The 18,591-nt window shown below is 42.6% G+C and overlaps 1 protein-coding gene across 7 annotated transcripts in view; it reads left to right on the plus strand.

Annotated features, from left to right (window-relative positions):
• Positions 1-18,591, plus strand: part of KTN1 (kinectin 1) — a 165,582-nt gene that overhangs the window by 86,861 nt on the left and 60,130 nt on the right. For all 7 annotated transcript variants that reach the window (XM_089522818.1, XM_089522817.1, XM_089522821.1 and 4 more), the window contains 8 exons: positions 1,432-1,522; positions 4,904-4,972; positions 6,879-6,916; positions 9,456-9,546; positions 14,296-14,364; positions 17,065-17,102; positions 17,246-17,336; positions 17,734-17,802. In XM_089522818.1, coding sequence (XP_089378944.1) covers positions 1,432-1,522; positions 4,904-4,972; positions 6,879-6,916; positions 9,456-9,546; positions 14,296-14,364; positions 17,065-17,102; positions 17,246-17,336; positions 17,734-17,802 — 556 coding nt within the window. The remainder of the gene's footprint in view (positions 1-1,431; positions 1,523-4,903; positions 4,973-6,878; positions 6,917-9,455; positions 9,547-14,295; positions 14,365-17,064; positions 17,103-17,245; positions 17,337-17,733; positions 17,803-18,591) is intronic.

An 18,591-nucleotide genomic window follows, 5' to 3' on the forward strand; every position in this document is an offset into this window, starting at 1 on the left:
TACCATCACTTAATCACAGCTATTGTGGTTTCCCTCTTCCCCCACATTTTATCAGTCTTTTTTTCTTTCCTGACATTTGTTGTTAGGTGACACTGTCATCTTTCCTGATATGCTAGGTTAATGCAACACCGATAAGGCTTCAGTTAGGCAACATGATGGTTCGTGTTTGACCCCAGCCAAGGACTGATAGATTAAAAGGAAAACTCAAGTCATGTTGGATTAAATGCTCTATGTTTCTTGTTCCTACCCCCTGTGAGCGGGAAGACCAGAAGAAAAGAGGAAGAGAACAGAGCCCCACACCCTGGCATCACAATAATACACTGTATTGTGTATGTGATAAACACTAGAGTTGCCACATGACACTTTTGAATCAACAGTCATGATTCCTTGCCCTGACAGGCAACATGATGTATGTAGCAGGCACTGATCAGGAACCATGACTGTGTGTTGGTTTGGTGCTTTCTAGCTCTGTAAGAGTCTTTTCATTGCTGGTAAGGATGCTCTTCCAGAGCTGGCTTGTCTTTCTCTGACAGTCTGCCTTGAGGATGTAAAACCAGAGTGTTCCTCTCATCAATACTGGTGGTGGTGATGGTGGTGTTATTTGCTGTCAAATTGACCTCAACTTATGGTGATCCTATGAATGAGAGATTTCCAGTCATCAACTACCCTGCTCACATATTGCAAACTCAGGGCTGTGGCTTCCTTCATTGAATCAATCCGCCTGTAATGTGGTCCTCCTTTTTTCTTACTGCCTTGCACTTACCCCACCATCATTGTCTTTTCCAGTGAATCATGACATCGGATGACATGTCTAGAGTATGACAGCCTCTATTTACTCATTTGGGCTTCTAATGAGAGATCAGCTTGATTTGCCCTAAGACTTGTTCATTTGTCTTATAGCAGTCTGTGGTATCCATAGAACATTTCTCCAGCACCACGTTGCAAATGAATTGTTTCTCTTCCTGTCAGTTTTCTTCACTTTCCAGCTTTCACAGCCATGCATAGAAATTGGAAATACTATGGCCTGATGATTCTGATTTTGGTGTTTTGGTAACATTCTTCAAAGTCCTAGTTTTCATGGGGCATGTATGTATGTTTGGGAATATCTACTGTCACACTAGTTACTGAAGTAAGCCCCAGTTTACTGCACTTGTTGGCAGAATTTCATCAAGGTTAGATGGTATCACTTGTGTTCTCAGCATTTGATTTTTTTCTAAAGAGGTTATTCCAAAAAGCAGTAGTACATTCTGAAATAAACTACTGTTGATCCACAGTTGTGTTTGAATTATGCTTTTGTTCGGGCCAGACAACAACAGTAGCTACTTCATTGGCAGTAGCCACAAGAGCAAATTATGGCTTCCACCAAGATTTGGTCAAGGCTGCTGCTTATTGTATGTTGCTCCTGGAATTCATTGAGTCTTTTTGTTACAGAATTGCTGAAAAAGATAAATGGATAAACGAAGCTAAGGAGACATTAGCCAACGAGCGCACCAACCTAACAAGCACGGAAGAGGATCTAATGGTACAGTAAAAGCTCCTGTATTATCTATGAAAAGATGGAGTGAGTTAATTACCAGAATTTTTAATCTTAGTGGGTGGATCTAGTGCATATACTTAATCCTGGTACTGGGGATTAATATAATGGGCGTATGTATCTCTCTCTTTCTCTGACTGTGTATATGGGTCACATTCCACAAGAGATTCCCCCATCGCCACACTCACATCCCTTGTCAAACACAATGATTCTGCAGCTGATTTGAGGAGAAGTGCTGTGCCTCTTTCCCCTTTCTCTTTGCATTCTCAGTGCTGCAGGCCTCAGCAAGGAAGTTATCTCCTTCTCTTGCAAGTTCTGCTTCAGATCCATGCTTTCTGCTGTGGTTATGACCTTACCTCTAGAAGCTCATAACAATCAGGATGGGGAAGTTGTAGCATCTCTTTTGGAAGGATTATGCTTATCTCCACAGCTATTCAAAATTGCTTCTGAAACTGTACTTGCTCCCGTTCCTCTTAAGAGTCACACCATGCAAGATGCATGGAGTGTTTGCAGAGAGGGGAGAAGGTAACTGGGTAATATTCTGGGTCAGAGCAGTTTTCTTACACTTTACGGGAGATGGTTGGGATTGTTGGCAGTCTGTAGATTTGCAAGCATACTGGTTGGCAGGCTATCATAGGAGCACTGAAGCAAGCACAGGAAGGCAGGGAGTACACTCGTCCCCCGGGTTACGAAATTAATTCGTTCCGGCGCCATTTTCGTAACCCGGGGGACTTTCGTTAGCCGAATCCCCATAGGCGCTAATGGGGAAAAGCCGCGGCTCCGCCGCGGCTCCATTTAAAATAGCGCCGGCTTTTTTTCGCAACCCGGGTAAACCTTCGTAACCCGGAAATAATTAATTAAAGTTTTTTTTTTCGTATCCCGGGATTTTCGTATCGCGGCGCGTTCGTATCCCGGGGTACCAGTGTACAGGATTGGCAGCAATAGCAGTCACCCAGACAGCTCAAAGCCTACTTCTCTTCAGAAATTTCACAGGGGTTAAACAAACCAGTTTGAATTCACAGCATGTTTCCCTTCAGTCTTTTGTGTCTTTCCCTGTTGCTCACTTGGGTCTCATGTACACATAATAGCAGATATTGGTGGTAGAATCATAAGGTAACAATATGCTTCTCTGTGCCTCCGACACAGAGTGTCATATGCTGTGACACTTCAGACTGAATGCAGACATGCAGTTTCTGAATATTTCCTGTGGTTAAAAACCCAAAATCTTGCAAGTATTTAAAAAAAAAAATCCCAAAGCAAACAGCCCAACAACAGCCCTTTAAGGAGAAATGTTTTTTCAGCCCAGCTTGTTCTCTTACAGATCCACCTGTTGGGTGGATTTTTTCTTTTCTCTCTCTCTCTCTCTTAATACAAGTGAGCTACCAAATCAGAATTATGTATTCCATTTCGTTATCTCCTTCAGCATGGATAAGCCAGTCCATGAGCAATTTGGATTCACAGCCTCTCCTCTGCCAGTGTCTTAAATGACAATGAGTTCATATCTGTACATTTGTTCACATCCTTGGTTAGCTTTCAGGTAGCTGAATAACTGAAAGCTTAACAATGCAGCATGACTCATAATAGCTTTCATTATTGATGATGAGTTCTTCAGCACTGAAGAATTGCGAACTGTACATGTACGTATAGAAAAGACAATAATGCTAGGAAAGGTAGAAAGAGAGGAAGATTGCCTGCCAGATGAATGAATGAATGAATGAATGAATGAATGAAATTTTATTTCTAGACCGCTATTCCTTGCAGATCACAGCGGTTTACAAAAACACCAACAAAACCAAAACAAAGTGACGACCCATAGCCCAACAATACAAAAACCCACCCATACCATTTAAAAACAATACAGAAATTCTAAAAACAATCCATACAATCATTCAATCTAAAACCAATTAAAAACCTATATAACAAATTAGCTGGATTGATCAAAATGCACAGGGGAGAGAGAGAATAACATCAAGGCACATGGGGGAAGGCTTGATGGAAAAGAAAAGTCTTCAGATTCTTCCTAAAAAGATCTAGAGAGGTTGCTGAGTGGAGCTTGTTGGGCAAAGAGTTCCAGGTCTGAGGGGCCACGATGGAAAATGCCCTTTGTGACGAAGACACAAACCTTGCCTTGGGAACTCTTAATAGATATTTTCGCCCGATCTGAGAGTGCGGAGCGGACTGTATGGGGAGAGGCGGTCCTCCAAGTACCCTGGACCCAAGCCATTTAGGGCTTTATAGGTCATTACCAACACCTTGTATTGCGCCCGGAAGCGAATAGGCAGCCAATGTAGATCTTTCAATATAGGTGTTATATGGCTGGTCCTGGAACATCCAGTGACCAGCCTCGCTGCCATATTCTGAACCAATTGTAGCTTCCGAGTTTGGTACAAGGGTTGCCCCATGTAGAGCGCATTGCAGAAATCCAACCGAGAGGTTACCAGAGCATGTACCACCATTTCAAGGTCCCCCCGGCCCAGGTAGGGTCGCAGCTGGCATATCAGCCGAAGCTGATAACAGGTGCTCCTGACCGTCGCATCCACCTGAGATGTAAGGTGGAGTGACGAGTCCAGAAGCACCCCGAAACTGCGAACTGAGTCCTTCAAGGGGAGCGTGACCCCATTCAGGACAGGTGGACAAATATCCATCCCCGGGCCCGGGGAACCTATCACGAGTACTTCCGTTTTCTCTGGATTCAAGCTGAGTCTGTTTTCCCTCATCCAGCCCATTACCGACTCCAGACAGGCGTTTAGAGGAGAGATGCCATCCCTGGTCACTGCATCAGTCGGAGGCACAGAGAAGCATATTTGGGTGTCATCAGTGTACTGATAACACCGCGCACCGTGTCTCCGGATGATCTCTCCCAGCAGCTTCATGTAAATGTTAAATAGCATGGGGGACAAAATCGCTCCCTGAGGGACACCAGATGTAAGGGCCCTCTTGTCGGAGCGACAGTCTCCCAGCTGCACCATCAGAATGAGTTAAGTATCCTTAATAATGCTTATAAGTTCAAGGACTTTTCTTGTCTATTTGATTTGTGTCTGTTTCATGACACTGTGTGTGACAACTCCATTGATCAGGTTGAACAATTGTAGCATAATAATTCCAGCATGAAAAAGTGTATTCTAGATTTTTGTCTGAACTTGAAAGATTTGGCTAAGATGGTGAAGTTATTTGAGGGATAGTACTCCAAGACCCTAAACAACTTTTTAGAAACTGAACTAAAATCCATTCTGGATTCACCAGCCACTGATTTGGATGCCAACAGCCACTAGTATCTCCAGAGTTAAGCTTTTTCCTGTACCATTACATTGTGGAGAAAAACCCTTTCTAAACATGCTATTTACTTGATTTTTTAAAAATTTCTCATAGGAGCAAATGTTAGAGAATGAGGATTTAAAAGCTCAGCTTCAGAAGTTCCATTCACAGATGGCAGTACAGGTATGGACATACCAGATAAGTCATTGTCATCTCCTCCTTCCCTTTCCTACTTTTTTCATTCAAAAATGAACACCAGCTCTTTAACTGTTGAACGTCGAGTCTGCATTGCAGTTACATTTCACATAAGAGAGCTTTGCATCCTCCGATTTGCTGTTGTATTCAGGTGGTGAACTGGAGTCTGAGTTGAACTGAAAGTGCCATAAACCTTTTGAGGAAATTGCCAGCTCATGATGGCCAAGTGCCAATGTGATTTCATCTTCCTTAAAGCAATACTTTGTAATCTGGCAACCAACCTCAGAGACTTAAATTCCCCCTGACTCAGGTGTTGCCTATCTTTTGGCACTGGCTAAGCTTCCTCTTCTCACTTAGGACTAGCAAATATATTCCAGAGAGAGGAATCTTGCTAGCTTGATTCATGTAGGAGGGTGTGTTGATGGCTGACCTTCCTATAAAATAGAGAAACCCAACCCATTAAGCTTGGTCAGAGGGAGTGAGCATTTGCCTCCCTGTTACCTAAGTCAGTGTATGGCCCGGAAGACCAAATAGATTAGTTGAATGAAGTCTTCAGGAAGAACCAACTAAGAGATGTGAAAATCAGTTCCAGGCTAAACATAATTGTATACTGCTAGAATTCAAAGATATAGCTATGTTAGTCTGTGGAATCAGTATGTAGCGAGATCTTGTAGCACTTTTGAGACTAACTGAAAGAAAGAAGTTGACAGCATGAGCTTTCATAGACTTAAGTCTACTTCCTCAGATACATTTGGACAAGCCCATAAAATAATCAAGTGCTAGCTGAGCACTTGATCACTGCCAGTATACAATTATGTAGAGAGAATTGTATACTGGCAGTGATCAAGTGCTCAGCTAGCATTTGATTATTTTATGGGCTAGTAGCTTAGCCTTTGTGGCATATGTTTATGCTTAGTTGGCATTCCCTTTCTAGGAGAACAGTCAGCCACACATCTCATTAGAAAATTGTGTGTGAGCTGAACATATTCAGATTTAAAATCCACAGGTTGCTCTCTGTTAATAAGTAGCTTTGCCAAAGCATTGGGGCCTAGAATTTCAGTTGCTTACAAAAACCTTTTTCAGTAACTCCACTATCTTTTTATATATATGGCAAAACAGTAACTCCAGTTCACTGCACACAGATATTTACACCTAAAACATTATTAAGGTGGAAGGGAGGGGGGCATTCTGTATTCCCAAGGCTGATCCAACAAACATGGTTATAGTTGTGTAATGACATACCATCATGTTTGACTAATTGGTAGCTGTTTACCAAACAGCAGCAACAACAATTCACTTACTGTGCCTTGTTATTTGAAGATAGTACAGTCTGCCCGCGTCATACGCGGCTTTCAGCATATGCTGCAAGCTGCGCTAGAAGAAGTGGTGCTGTGTGCCGGAAAAAGTAATGGTCCACACACCGCCATGGGCACAAGCCCCATTATCTTTAATGGGACTTGAGCATATGCGGAATTTCCCTTATGTTGGGGGTGGGTGGGTCGGGAATGGATCTCTCGTGTAAGGGAAGGGACCACTGTATATGTCGCATCACATTCCCTTACTTTGTGTTGGATGTTACTGTTATGTGAAACTTCTACAATGTTTCCCCCCTATTTTGGTTGATTTCCCCACATAGACGCTGACAAATTGGCTGTTATTTTTTTAAAAAAGACTGGGAGGACGGTGTCAGCATATCTCTGGGCTTGATTCAGGGGCTGGCATACTTTTCCTACTCCTGATCAAAAGAAATCCACTAACTCTGGGCTGATTGTGTACCATTAGAAGTGCAGTTTGCTCTTTTGTTAAATGCCCATAAACATGGTGATGCCTGGTCAAGGGTTATGAAGGAACTCCCGCAGAGTAGCATTTTCAGCTGTATCCTCTTCTCTTTTAGAGCTCGGCTTCAGCCCTCGCAGAAGAATTGCACAAAGTGTAAGTCTCTTCCTCTCCCCCAACCCCACCCCTTACCCCACTTGCTTCTTGGCTTATTTTTTTTTTTTAGTGTGTCAGCACTTCAAAGTATATGAGAGATTTTCTTGAAGGAAGTGCTGTCATCTCCAGTATTTTTGCCCTCTATTGTTACAGATTCCCTTTAGAAATGATATACATCTTCCTAAGGATTTCCCTTTTTTGCTTAAAGTTTGCAGGGCATTGTACTGTCTGTTGTCTTAGCAAAAGAATTAAGCTCCATCCCATTTTTTAAATATAAAGAAATAACATTGACTGTGCATGGCTGTGAAACTCAGGGTGAGGCAAAGTGTGAGAGTATGACCATATTTCTTTTTGTAAGCATACTTAAAGACGACCATTTTAAAACAAATCTAAACCATATTCTTTTTTGTATGGAGTTAGGCTTTTGTTATGTCTGCTCCAATGATAACAGCTCCCCATATCTCAGGTGGGAAGAGCCCTGTCGCTGGCTGCATCTGCACTGTAGAATTAATGCAATTTGACACCACTTTAACTGCCATGGCTCAATGCTATGGAATTCTGGGATTTGTAGTTTTGTGAAATATTTAGCCTTCTTTTGATAGAGAGCTCTGGTATCACAACAAACTACAAATCCATAGGATGGAGCCATGACAGTTAAAGTGTTGTCAATCTGCATTATTTTTGCAGTGCAGATGCAGCCCCAGTCCTGCTTTCTAAGGCTCTCTTTTGGAAATTGTAGATGCTTGTAATTGAATCTAATTCTGGTTTAATTCCACTGTGGCACTGGTGCTACAGTGCCAGTGTGATAGAACTTCTTTCCTTCCCACACAGCCCTTGAAGGTGCTTGAAAACTGACTTGTGCACTGGGCAAGAGTCCTCAGACCTCTTGAATAGGCTTTGAGAACCCCTGTGAAGACTGCACTGGAGAAGAAAGATAACCACCTTCCTACTATCATTGGATTCTGCTGCCCCATCAATGGATGTCTAGCTTGGATCCTGCCCTTTGCATGAAAAGAAATTTTGCAAACTGCCCTGGAAACTCTTTTGAAGGGCAAATTATAAATTATTTATATAAAATAAATACATTCTCCATCATTCAACTGTTCTCTACCATCACTTAATCACAGCTATTGTGGTTTCCCTCTTCCCCCACATTTTATCAGTCTTTTTTTCTTTCCTGACATTTGTTGTTAGGTGACACTGTCATCTTTCCTGATATGCTAGGTTAATGCAACACCGATAAGGCTTCAGTTAGGCAACATGATGGTTCGTGTTTGACCCCAGCCAAGGACTGATAGATTAAAAGGAAAACTCAAGTCATGTTGGATTAAATGCTCTATGTTTCTTGTTCCTACCCCCTGTGAGCGGGAAGACCAGAAGAAAAGAGGAAGAGAACAGAGCCCCACACCCTGGCATCACAATAATACACTGTATTGTGTATGTGATAAACACTAGAGTTGCCACATGACACTTTTGAATCAACAGTCATGATTCCTTGCCCTGACAGGCAACATGATGTATGTAGCAGGCACTGATCAGGAACCATGACTGTGTGTTGGTTTGGTGCTTTCTAGCTCTGTAAGAGTCTTTTCATTGCTGGTAAGGATGCTCTTCCAGAGCTGGCTTGTCTTTCTCTGACAGTCTGCCTTGAGGATGTAAAACCAGAGTGTTCCTCTCATCAATACTGGTGGTGGTGATGGTGGTGTTATTTGCTGTCAAATTGACCTCAACTTATGGTGATCCTATGAATGAGAGATTTCCAGTCATCAACTACCCTGCTCACATATTGCAAACTCAGGGCTGTGGCTTCCTTCATTGAATCAATCCGCCTGTAATGTGGTCCTCCTTTTTTCTTACTGCCTTGCACTTACCCCACCATCATTGTCTTTTCCAGTGAATCATGACATCGGATGACATGTCTAGAGTATGACAGCCTCTATTTACTCATTTGGGCTTCTAATGAGAGATCAGCTTGATTTGCCCTAAGACTTGTTCATTTGTCTTATAGCAGTCTGTGGTATCCATAGAACATTTCTCCAGCACCACGTTGCAAATGAATTGTTTCTCTTCCTGTCAGTTTTCTTCACTTTCCAGCTTTCACAGCCATGCATAGAAATTGGAAATACTATGGCCTGATGATTCTGATTTTGGTGTTTTGGTAACATTCTTCAAAGTCCTAGTTTTCATGGGGCATGTATGTATGTTTGGGAATATCTACTGTCACACTAGTTACTGAAGTAAGCCCCAGTTTACTGCACTTGTTGGCAGAATTTCATCAAGGTTAGATGGTATCACTTGTGTTCTCAGCATTTGATTTTTTTCTAAAGAGGTTATTCCAAAAAGCAGTAGTACATTCTGAAATAAACTACTGTTGACCCACAGTTGTGTTTGAATTATGCTTTTGTTCGGGCCAGACAACAACAGTAGCTACTTCATTGGCAGTAGCCACAAGAGCAAATTATGGCTTCCACCAAGATTTGGTCAAGGCTGCTGCTTATTGTATGTTGCTCCTGGAATTCATTGAGTCTTTTTGTTACAGAATTGCTGAAAAAGATAAATTGATAAGCCAAGCTGAGGAGACATTAGCCAACGAGCGCATCAAGCTAACAAGCACGGAAGAGGATCTAATGGTACAGTAAAAGCTCCTGTATTATCTATGAAAAGATGGAGTGAGTTAATTACCAGAATTTTTAATCTTAGTGGGTGGATCTAGTGCATATACTTAATCCTGGTACTGGGGATTAATATAATGGGCGTATGTATCTCTCTCTTTCTCTGACTGTGTATATGGGTCACATTCCACAAGAGATTCCCCCATCGCCACACTCACATCCCTTGTCAAACACAATGATTCTGCAGCTGATTTGAGGAGAAGTGCTGTGCCTCTTTCCCCTTTCTCTTTGCATTCTCAGTGCTGCAGGCCTCAGCAAGGAAGTTATCTCCTTCTCTTGCAAGTTCTGCTTCAGATCCATGCTTTCTGCTGTGGTTATGACCTTACCTCTAGAAGCTCATAACAATCAGGATGGGGAAGTTGTAGCATCTCTTTTGGAAGGATTATGCTTATCTCCACAGCTATTCAAAATTGCTTCTGAAACTGTACTTGCTCCCGTTCCTCTTAAGAGTCACACCATGCAAGATGCATGGAGTGTTTGCAGAGAGGGGAGAAGGTAACTGGGTAATATTCTGGGTCAGAGCAGTTTTCTTACACTTTACGGGAGATGGTTGGGATTGTTGGCAGTCTGTAGATTTGCAAGCATACTGGTTGGCAGGCTATCATAGGAGCACTGAAGCAAGCACAGGAAGGCAGGGAGTACAGGATTGGCAGCAATAGCAGTCACCCAGACAGCTCAAAGCCTACTTCTCTTCAGAAATTTCACAGGGGTTAAACAAACCAGTTTGAATTCACAGCATGTTTCCCTTCAGTCTTTTGTGTCTTTCCCTGTTGCTCACTTGGGTCTCATGTACACATAATAGCAGATATTGGTGGTAGAATCATAAGGTAACAATATGCTTCTCTGTGCCTCCGACACAGAGTGTCATATGCTGTGACACTTCAGACTGAATGCAGACATGCAGTTTCTGAATATTTCCTGTGGTTAAAAACCCAAAATCTTGCAAGTATTTAAAAAAAAAAATCCCAAAACAAACAGCCCAACAACAGCCCTTTAAGGAGAAATGTTTTTTCAGCCCAGCTTGTTCTCTTACAGATCCACCTGTTGGGTGGATTTTTTCTTTTCTCTCTCTCTCTCTCTTAATACAAGTGAGCTACCAAATCAGAATTATGTATTCCATTTCGTTATCTCCTTCAGCATGGATAAGCCAGTCCATGAGCAATTTGGATTCACAGCCTCTCCTCTGCCAGTGTCTTAAATGACAATGAGTTCATATCTGTACATTTGTTCACATCCTTGGTTAGCTTTCAGGTAGCTGAATAACTGAAAGCTTAACAATGCAGCATGACTCATAATAGCTTTCATTATTGATGATGAGTTCTTCAGCACTGAAGAATTGCGAACTGTACATGTACGTATAGAAAAGACAATAATGCTAGGAAAGGTAGAAAGAGAGGAAGATTGCCTGCCAGATGAATGAATGAATGAATGAATGAATGAATGAAATTTTATTTCTAGACCGCTATTCCTTGCAGATCACAGCGGTTTACAAAAACACCAACAAAACCAAAACAAAGTGACGACCCATAGCCCAACAATACAAAAACCCACCCATACCATTTAAAAACAATACAGAAATTCTAAAAACAATCCATACAATCATTCAATCTAAAACCAATTAAAAACCTATATAACAAATTAGCTGGATTGATCAAAATGCACAGGGGAGAGAGAGAATAACATCAAGGCACATGGGGGAAGGCTTGATGGAAAAGAAAAGTCTTCAGATTCTTCCTAAAAAGATCTAGAGAGGTTGCTGAGTGGAGCTTGTTGGGCAAAGAGTTCCAGGTCTGAGGGGCCACGATGGAAAATGCCCTTTGTGACGAAGACACAAACCTTGCCTTGGGAACTCTTAATAGATATTTTCGCCCGATCTGAGAGTGCGGAGCGGACTGTATGGGGAGAGGCGGTCCTCCAAGTACCCTGGACCCAAGCCATTTAGGGCTTTATAGGTCATTACCAACACCTTGTATTGCGCCCGGAAGCGAATAGGCAGCCAATGTAGATCTTTCAATATAGGTGTTATATGGCTGGTCCTGGAACATCCAGTGACCAGCCTCGCTGCCATATTCTGAACCAATTGTAGCTTCCGAGTTTGGTACAAGGGTTGCCCCATGTAGAGCGCATTGCAGAAATCCAACCGAGAGGTTACCAGAGCATGTACCACCATTTCAAGGTCCCCCCGGCCCAGGTAGGGTCGCAGCTGGCATATCAGCCGAAGCTGATAACAGGTGCTCCTGACCGTCGCATCCACCTGAGATGTAAGGTGGAGTGACGAGTCCAGAAGCACCCCGAAACTGCGAACTGAGTCCTTCAAGGGGAGCGTGACCCCATTCAGGACAGGTGGACAAATATCCATCCCCGGGCCCGGGGAACCTATCACGAGTACTTCCGTTTTCTCTGGATTCAAGCTGAGTCTGTTTTCCCTCATCCAGCCCATTACCGACTCCAGACAGGCGTTTAGAGGAGAGATGCCATCCCTGGTCACTGCATCAGTCGGAGGCACAGAGAAACATATTTGGGTGTCATCAGTGTACTGATAACACCGCGCACCGTGTCTCCGGATGATCTCTCCCAGCAGCTTCATGTAAATGTTAAATAGCATGGGGGACAAAATCGCTCCCTGAGGGACACCAGATGTAAGGGCCCTCTTGTCGGAGCGACAGTCTCCCAGCTGCACCATCTGGAATCTACCCAAGAGGTAGGAACGGACCCACTGGAGCGCAGTGCCCCAACTCTCTCAGGCGTTCCAGAAGGATACCATGGTCAATGGTATCAAAGGCCGCTGAGATGTCCAAAAGCACTAACAGGGACACGCTACCCCTGTCCATGCCCAGACGGAGATCTTTGACCAGGGCGACCATGGCAGTCTCAACTCCATAGCCCGCCCGGAAACCGGTTTCAAATGGGTCCAGAAAATCCGTCTCCTCCAAGATCCCTTGAAGCTGGAAGGCAACCGCCCTCTCAATCACCTTCCCTAAAACGGCAGCAGCGAGACAGGCCGATAATTATTCCGAATTAGGGGGTCTAGGGTGGGCTTTTTTAATAAAGGTTTTACAATGGCCACTTTCAAACTCGATGGAAACTGCCCTTCCCTGAAAGATGAATTAATAATCCGGCATAACATCTCTGTCACCTCCGTTCCCCCCTGAGCTGCCAGCCATGAAGGGCAAGGATCGAGAGAGCATGTCGTCTTCCTAACACTACAAAGAATCTTGTCCACATCCTCCATTAGGGAGATCACGGGTGTGAATTTACAGGATCTAAGCAGACCAGTGGAGGATAGGGGTCTTGGAGATGTTTTATCCATAGGCTTACCATGAGTTGATATTGACTCAAAGGTGGCTAACAACAATAACAACAAACAGGCATATGTGTGGATGCAATTGTGTGCAAATCTACACATTTTTCCTGGCATACTGTTGCCACCAGGATTACCACTTCCTCTCCTGCAGAAATGGGAAAGTGCGGTCCATGGGCCACATGTGGGCCCTAGTACAGTTCCCCTCAATTGTTGGGTTTTATGTTTTAAAAAGCCCCTACCCAGTAGAATGCATGTAGAGCAGCTTTGATAGGTTCGCTGAGGCCCTTTTTTGTTTGTTTCAAAACTAGAAGTGACCTATCATTTCTGGCCTTCCTGGACAAAAAAAACATATCAGGTGGGAGATGTGAAATCATAATGAAATTGTTCCTATTGCCCTCTAGAGGACATGAGGGCCTTTTTAAAATAGGGAGCTCTGTGTTTGGTTGGAGGCAGTTACAGTAATCCCAAGAGTTCCTGATAAACGCTGTAACCAAACATGGAGTCTCATAGCCAATCTGCGGTACTTTGTTCTCACTGTGCAAAATTCTAGCCTAGCAGTAGGTACAAGCTGAAATTTGGAGGTGTGGCTAGAACTAGCAGTTGGAGGTGTGTACTCCAGTTGCCAGTTCTAGCCCAGTATGCAATCAGGTCAGTATCTGACCAGGTCTTCTGCCTGCTTCAGAGCCCTAAAACTACTAGGCAATTTCATCCTCATTCTCATAAGATTCCAGCAACATAGCCCACTTGTACTCTCACAGCCAATCCTTCTGCAAAGCCAAAGTGATGTTGTCAAGTCTTTTACTCAAAGTGTCAAGTCAAGTCTCAAGTCTTTGCAAGATACTTTCAAGTCGAGACTCAAGTCTGGGAGCCATTTTCATTTTAACAAAAGGAAAAAAGAAACTGCGTGTGTTTCTCGGGGGGGGGGAGCAGAGAGCAAACACATTAGGCAATGGGCTTGAGGTGGGGGCTGAGGTCTGCTTAGCAGCCTGTCCCCACTGCATATCAGAGAAGCTTTTCAGAAGCATTAGAAGTACCCTTCCGCCTCAAGCACATTGCCTAACACATTTGCTGTTCGCTTCCAAGAAATGCGCCCCACACTTTGGGGGCAGGTCTTGCCTACTGCTTGAAGTGAATGGCACCAGCAAGTCAGTCACTAAAATATACAGGTCTCAAGTCAAGCTGAGTCGGTGTGTAATTTTTGCCTTTTCAAGTCATTGAAGCGACTTGAGTCCTACTTAAGTCCAAGTCAGTTGACTTGACTCACTGCAAAGTCAATACTTCCACCATCGACTCTTCTGGCTCAGTCTTCATAGACACCTCTGTGCATTCTTATAATTTCATATTAAAATATAGGGACACTGACCTTAATGTAACTCACAAGTGCCTGTTTTCCCCTTTTCTAGGTTGTGCAGAACATTAACATGTCACTGAAAGCAGAAGTGCAAAAGTTGCAGGCACTCACAAATGAGCAGGTAAACATTTGTTTTTATACCTTGGCAAATACTGCCATTCCATTAACAATTCTGAATGTTAACTGTGCTTAGTGGCAAGGAATTTGGAAAGCCATCTTGCATAGCCGGGCAGAAGAGAAAACTGACCAAAATGAAAGAGATGGGGATTGGTCTGTGTTTCTTGATGATAGTAATGTCTCCAGCTCTAAAATACTGACACATGCTCAGTTAGAACTGCATCCCCCTGAATGAGTTTAGCATATATCCTGCAGTGTAATAAAGCTAGGGCTCACAGGGTGACATATCCTCCAACTGTCCAGATTTGGCAGGGACAGTACCAATTAATCTTCTGTCGACCCACTTTTTCAGCTGCTTTTAAAATGTCCTGGTTTTTCTCTCCTCCTCTCATGTTCCCTCTTTGTCCTGAGCTTACATCTGCTACTGCAAACTGAGTTCAGAGTGCAAAATGAGTTCACACTCCATTAACTCAGCATGAGGGAGAAGAGAGGAGAGGTGAAATCTTGCTCTTTCCAGTACACTCAAGCAAAAACAAACGGCTGCAGTCATTCCCAGCTTGTGTGTTCTTCCTCCTTAATAACTTTTGCCAACATGACCACGCTCTGACATTGCTTGACCTTGCGTGTCTCAGTTTTCATCTGTGAAATGTTAGAGGGTATGGGATATTTTGATTAGCGAGAGTGGTGACATCGTCTGCTGCTGCCTTGAGCTTTCCTGCACCCTCTGAGCTTAGCTACAGTCCTCAAGAATAGCTGAATTTGTCCACTAATAATATAAAAGTATACCTCAGTTAACAAAGAACTTTCTTTAACAGAATATTTGGTACCAGAGGCAGAAATAACTTGGAGAGAATAGGGATAGTTCCTGCACAAGGGCACAACAAAAGAGAGTAGCAGTTCAACATGTTTCAGCAAACTTTTTATTCAAAGCTAACATTATGCACATGTGAAATGAAACAGCCAGGTCAGGTAAGACTTGCATAAGTAAATATTATGCATTTTAAATCTTCTAGAGACCACTTGAAAGCTTCTTCCAAAATGCATCCAGAGATGATTCCCCTCCCCCCAAAAAATCCTCCACTTTTCTTATGCCTTCCATTTTGGTGGTGAAACTGAAAGGTTTATGCTTTTTCAACATGCCAAGGTAGCTGGTGAGGCAGCCTTATCTGCTAATGCCTTCGTTGCTCACGTATTCTAGAAGCAGCTGCTGTTTACCTTGCATGTTGTAGGTAGGGACACATAACTGCAACAGGATCTGTTAGATTAGGATCACATTATTTCCAAGCTCAAGCTTTATTACACTGTTTACTGCAGACATACAGCTGAAACCTGGCACCAAAAGTCTGCTTTTCTCCAGCCTTCCTTCATCATCTTTCCAATTCCAATGCTGCTGAAAAACCTCTAGCTAGACAAAGAGCAAGGAAAAAGGGGGCACAATAAGACCTTTTTAAAAAGCTTGTTTTTCAGAGGTTTTGTTAATTGAGGTATGCCTATATAGCTGAGACCTATTCGTGTTGTAAAGTGGAGTTCTTGGTAGCTAAGACTTCAGTGAACAGCTATGAAACATCTGCTCGTGGCGAACTAACAGAACTGGTCTAGTGATATAGGTCCATGCTTTTTTTGGATGTTATTAGGGGTATTGCTATAGAGACTGTACCAATAAATATTTGTGCTTCAAAATTGGCTATGTACACCCACAATTCTTAGCATTGAATATAATTCTGAAAATAGCAGATAGCTTGGCTCACACCTTTCTTCCAATCCAGAAGCCCTTTTTTCCAATTGTGGAAGAGGGGAGGCTGTTTATCTAATCTTTAATGTTCCCCTGCCACCTTCAACCCCAAATTTTACTGAATTTCCCACCATACCATGAAATTTTTTAAAAAAGAAAAACCTGCACTTCCACTTTAAAAGATACCATTTTGTTTCTGCCTTGGTTTTTAATCTGAAACACAACCTCTCAGAAGTAGAACTGTTCCAAAAGTATGTTGTGGCTTTAAAACTAGGCATGACATTTCCGCTTGACTTGTTTTAAAGTAAAAGCAGGGGGAGAGTTGCTGCAGCTAAAATTTAGCAGAATTAGATGAGACAGCAGGGTCTGTGCCCCATGGATTAAAAGGGGGCAGTGCACCCCTCCTCAGTGTCTCAGATTACGAAGGCTTGCTCTGGCTCAAATGGCAAACCCACCCTTTTTCAAGACTGCAGCTTGAAGTCATTTTCATGGCATGAGTGTGATGGAATTGTTTTCCCCAACCTCAGATAGCCTTTAAACAATTGAATACACAGAACTTTCTCCCTCCCTCTCAATTTCTCTTTTGCAGCTGGCTTTGGTTTTCTTGTATTAGCTTTCAGACCCTTCACAAAGTCACATACATCACTATTCAGGCAGGCCGACATGTTGCCTTGAGCATTTCCATTTCTAACTCATCATCTAAAATAAAGTGCTTTCCTTCCAAGATCTGAATGCTTTCAAAGCATTGAAGCTGAACACACTGTTTTGAAGAGACACTGAGCATGTGCTGGTTCCTTCCCTTCAACCCAAGACAAACAAAATGTGCATTTTCCTTTTGCTCATCATAGAAAGGGAGACATAGCAAGAGACTAAAATCCATAGGCTCAACTTTTGTTTTTAATGTTGGATGTTTGCTGAAACATTGTGCAGTGCAATTTACTACTAAACAGAGCTAATCCTCTTTATGTCTAGGCGGCTGCTGCACATGAGTTGGAGAGGATGCAGAAGAGGTAAATAAACAGAGTCACAATTAGGAAAGGATGGTTTCTTGAGCCTTAATATTCTGGTTGGGGGACGGGCAGATCTGGTTCAACGCCTTGTGTGTAAGGGCAAAGCAGGTTTTTTTACCTTTTTCTTTTACTCTGCAATTCAGTACTCATGTCAGAGATGAAAAAATCAGAGCCTTGGAGGAACAGCTTCAGGAACACCATTCCAAAGCTTCAAATGCAAAGGACGAACTTCAGGTACTATGGCACTTAAAGCAGACTTGCTCACAGATGACATTTCTGTCCCCTTTGGTGTGGGAACTAGGAAGGGTACATCATACCATCGATATTGATAGTAATGGGGGGGGGGGGGGGCATTTCAAATTATACAAATTAGAAAAAGAGAGAGAACTTTTATAAATGGTGAATTTTACTTCTTAAAGGCTTCTGGGAGCCTTCTCTTTTTGTTTTAAATCACAAAGGAGTTTGGGACTACAAGGACTAAAATGAGCGCACATGAAGATAGGTGGTGGAGCATAGGTCGCCTTTGGGACGTTTGTTGTCTCCTTCAGTCTTAAATGACGAAAACTGCATGGCCAGTGCCTTGAGTATGGAATTCTGATTTTGACATGGCTGTCTGGTTATTTCATTCCAGGTTCTAAAGGATCAAAACAAAGCTTTGCACTTGGAACTGCAGAAGCTGCAGGCCCTCTTATCTGAGCAGGTATGGCAGATGATATCTCCTTATTTAGAGAGCTTTGTTTGAGTGGATATAGCTGTTTTGAGCATTGGAAAATAGTCTAAGGGACGTGAATTGGGAAAGTATACTCATCTTGTTACTTTTAATTGCTTCAGGACTGCTTTAGTAATTTTTCAGTTGTGTTTCCATGGTGAGGAATTTATCTATGGGTCAGTATAGGTAGATGTTGCATGCTTTTACTGTTGCAAAATGACTTATACTCCAAAGTTTGAGAGAGAAAACATGCACCATCTGGGTTCATTGCCCAGAGGATCTTATTGCTTTAGATATGCAAGAATATTTATTTTATAGGCATCAATTTGAAGAAAATGTTTTTTTGAAATATAGTCATCAATGTACATGCCTAGCCCTTTCTTGTTCATATCCTTTGCATATCCTTCACCCCCTTTTTTGTTTCTTTCTTTTTCTTTTTGTAATCTTTTTTTTTTGAAAAAAATCTATTTTTTAAAAAAATAGCCATTACTTCTAGGAAGAAGGGCATCCTTGATGCAGGCCTCTGGCCTCTAGGCACAAAAAGTCTCACATATGAGGAGAGAAGTGCTAGGCAGCACCTGGATGTAGAATTCCAAAGCCTAATGTCAAGAATTATAATTCTCAATTTCTCTTCATAAGTGGGCAAAATTTGATTACTGTATCCTCTCAACTGTAAGTCAACCTCATGTATAAATTGAGGGCAGGTATAGGGGCCAAAATTATGGATTTTTATATGACTTGTGGACAAATCACGGGTAAAACTTAGGGGCATGTAACAAA

The sequence above is a fragment of the Sceloporus occidentalis genome, unplaced genomic scaffold (assembly GCF_023333645.1).
Source record: "Sceloporus occidentalis isolate IW3139 unplaced genomic scaffold, rSceOcc1.0.p SCAF_4, whole genome shotgun sequence".
Taxonomy (NCBI): Eukaryota; Metazoa; Chordata; class Lepidosauria; order Squamata; family Phrynosomatidae; genus Sceloporus; species Sceloporus occidentalis.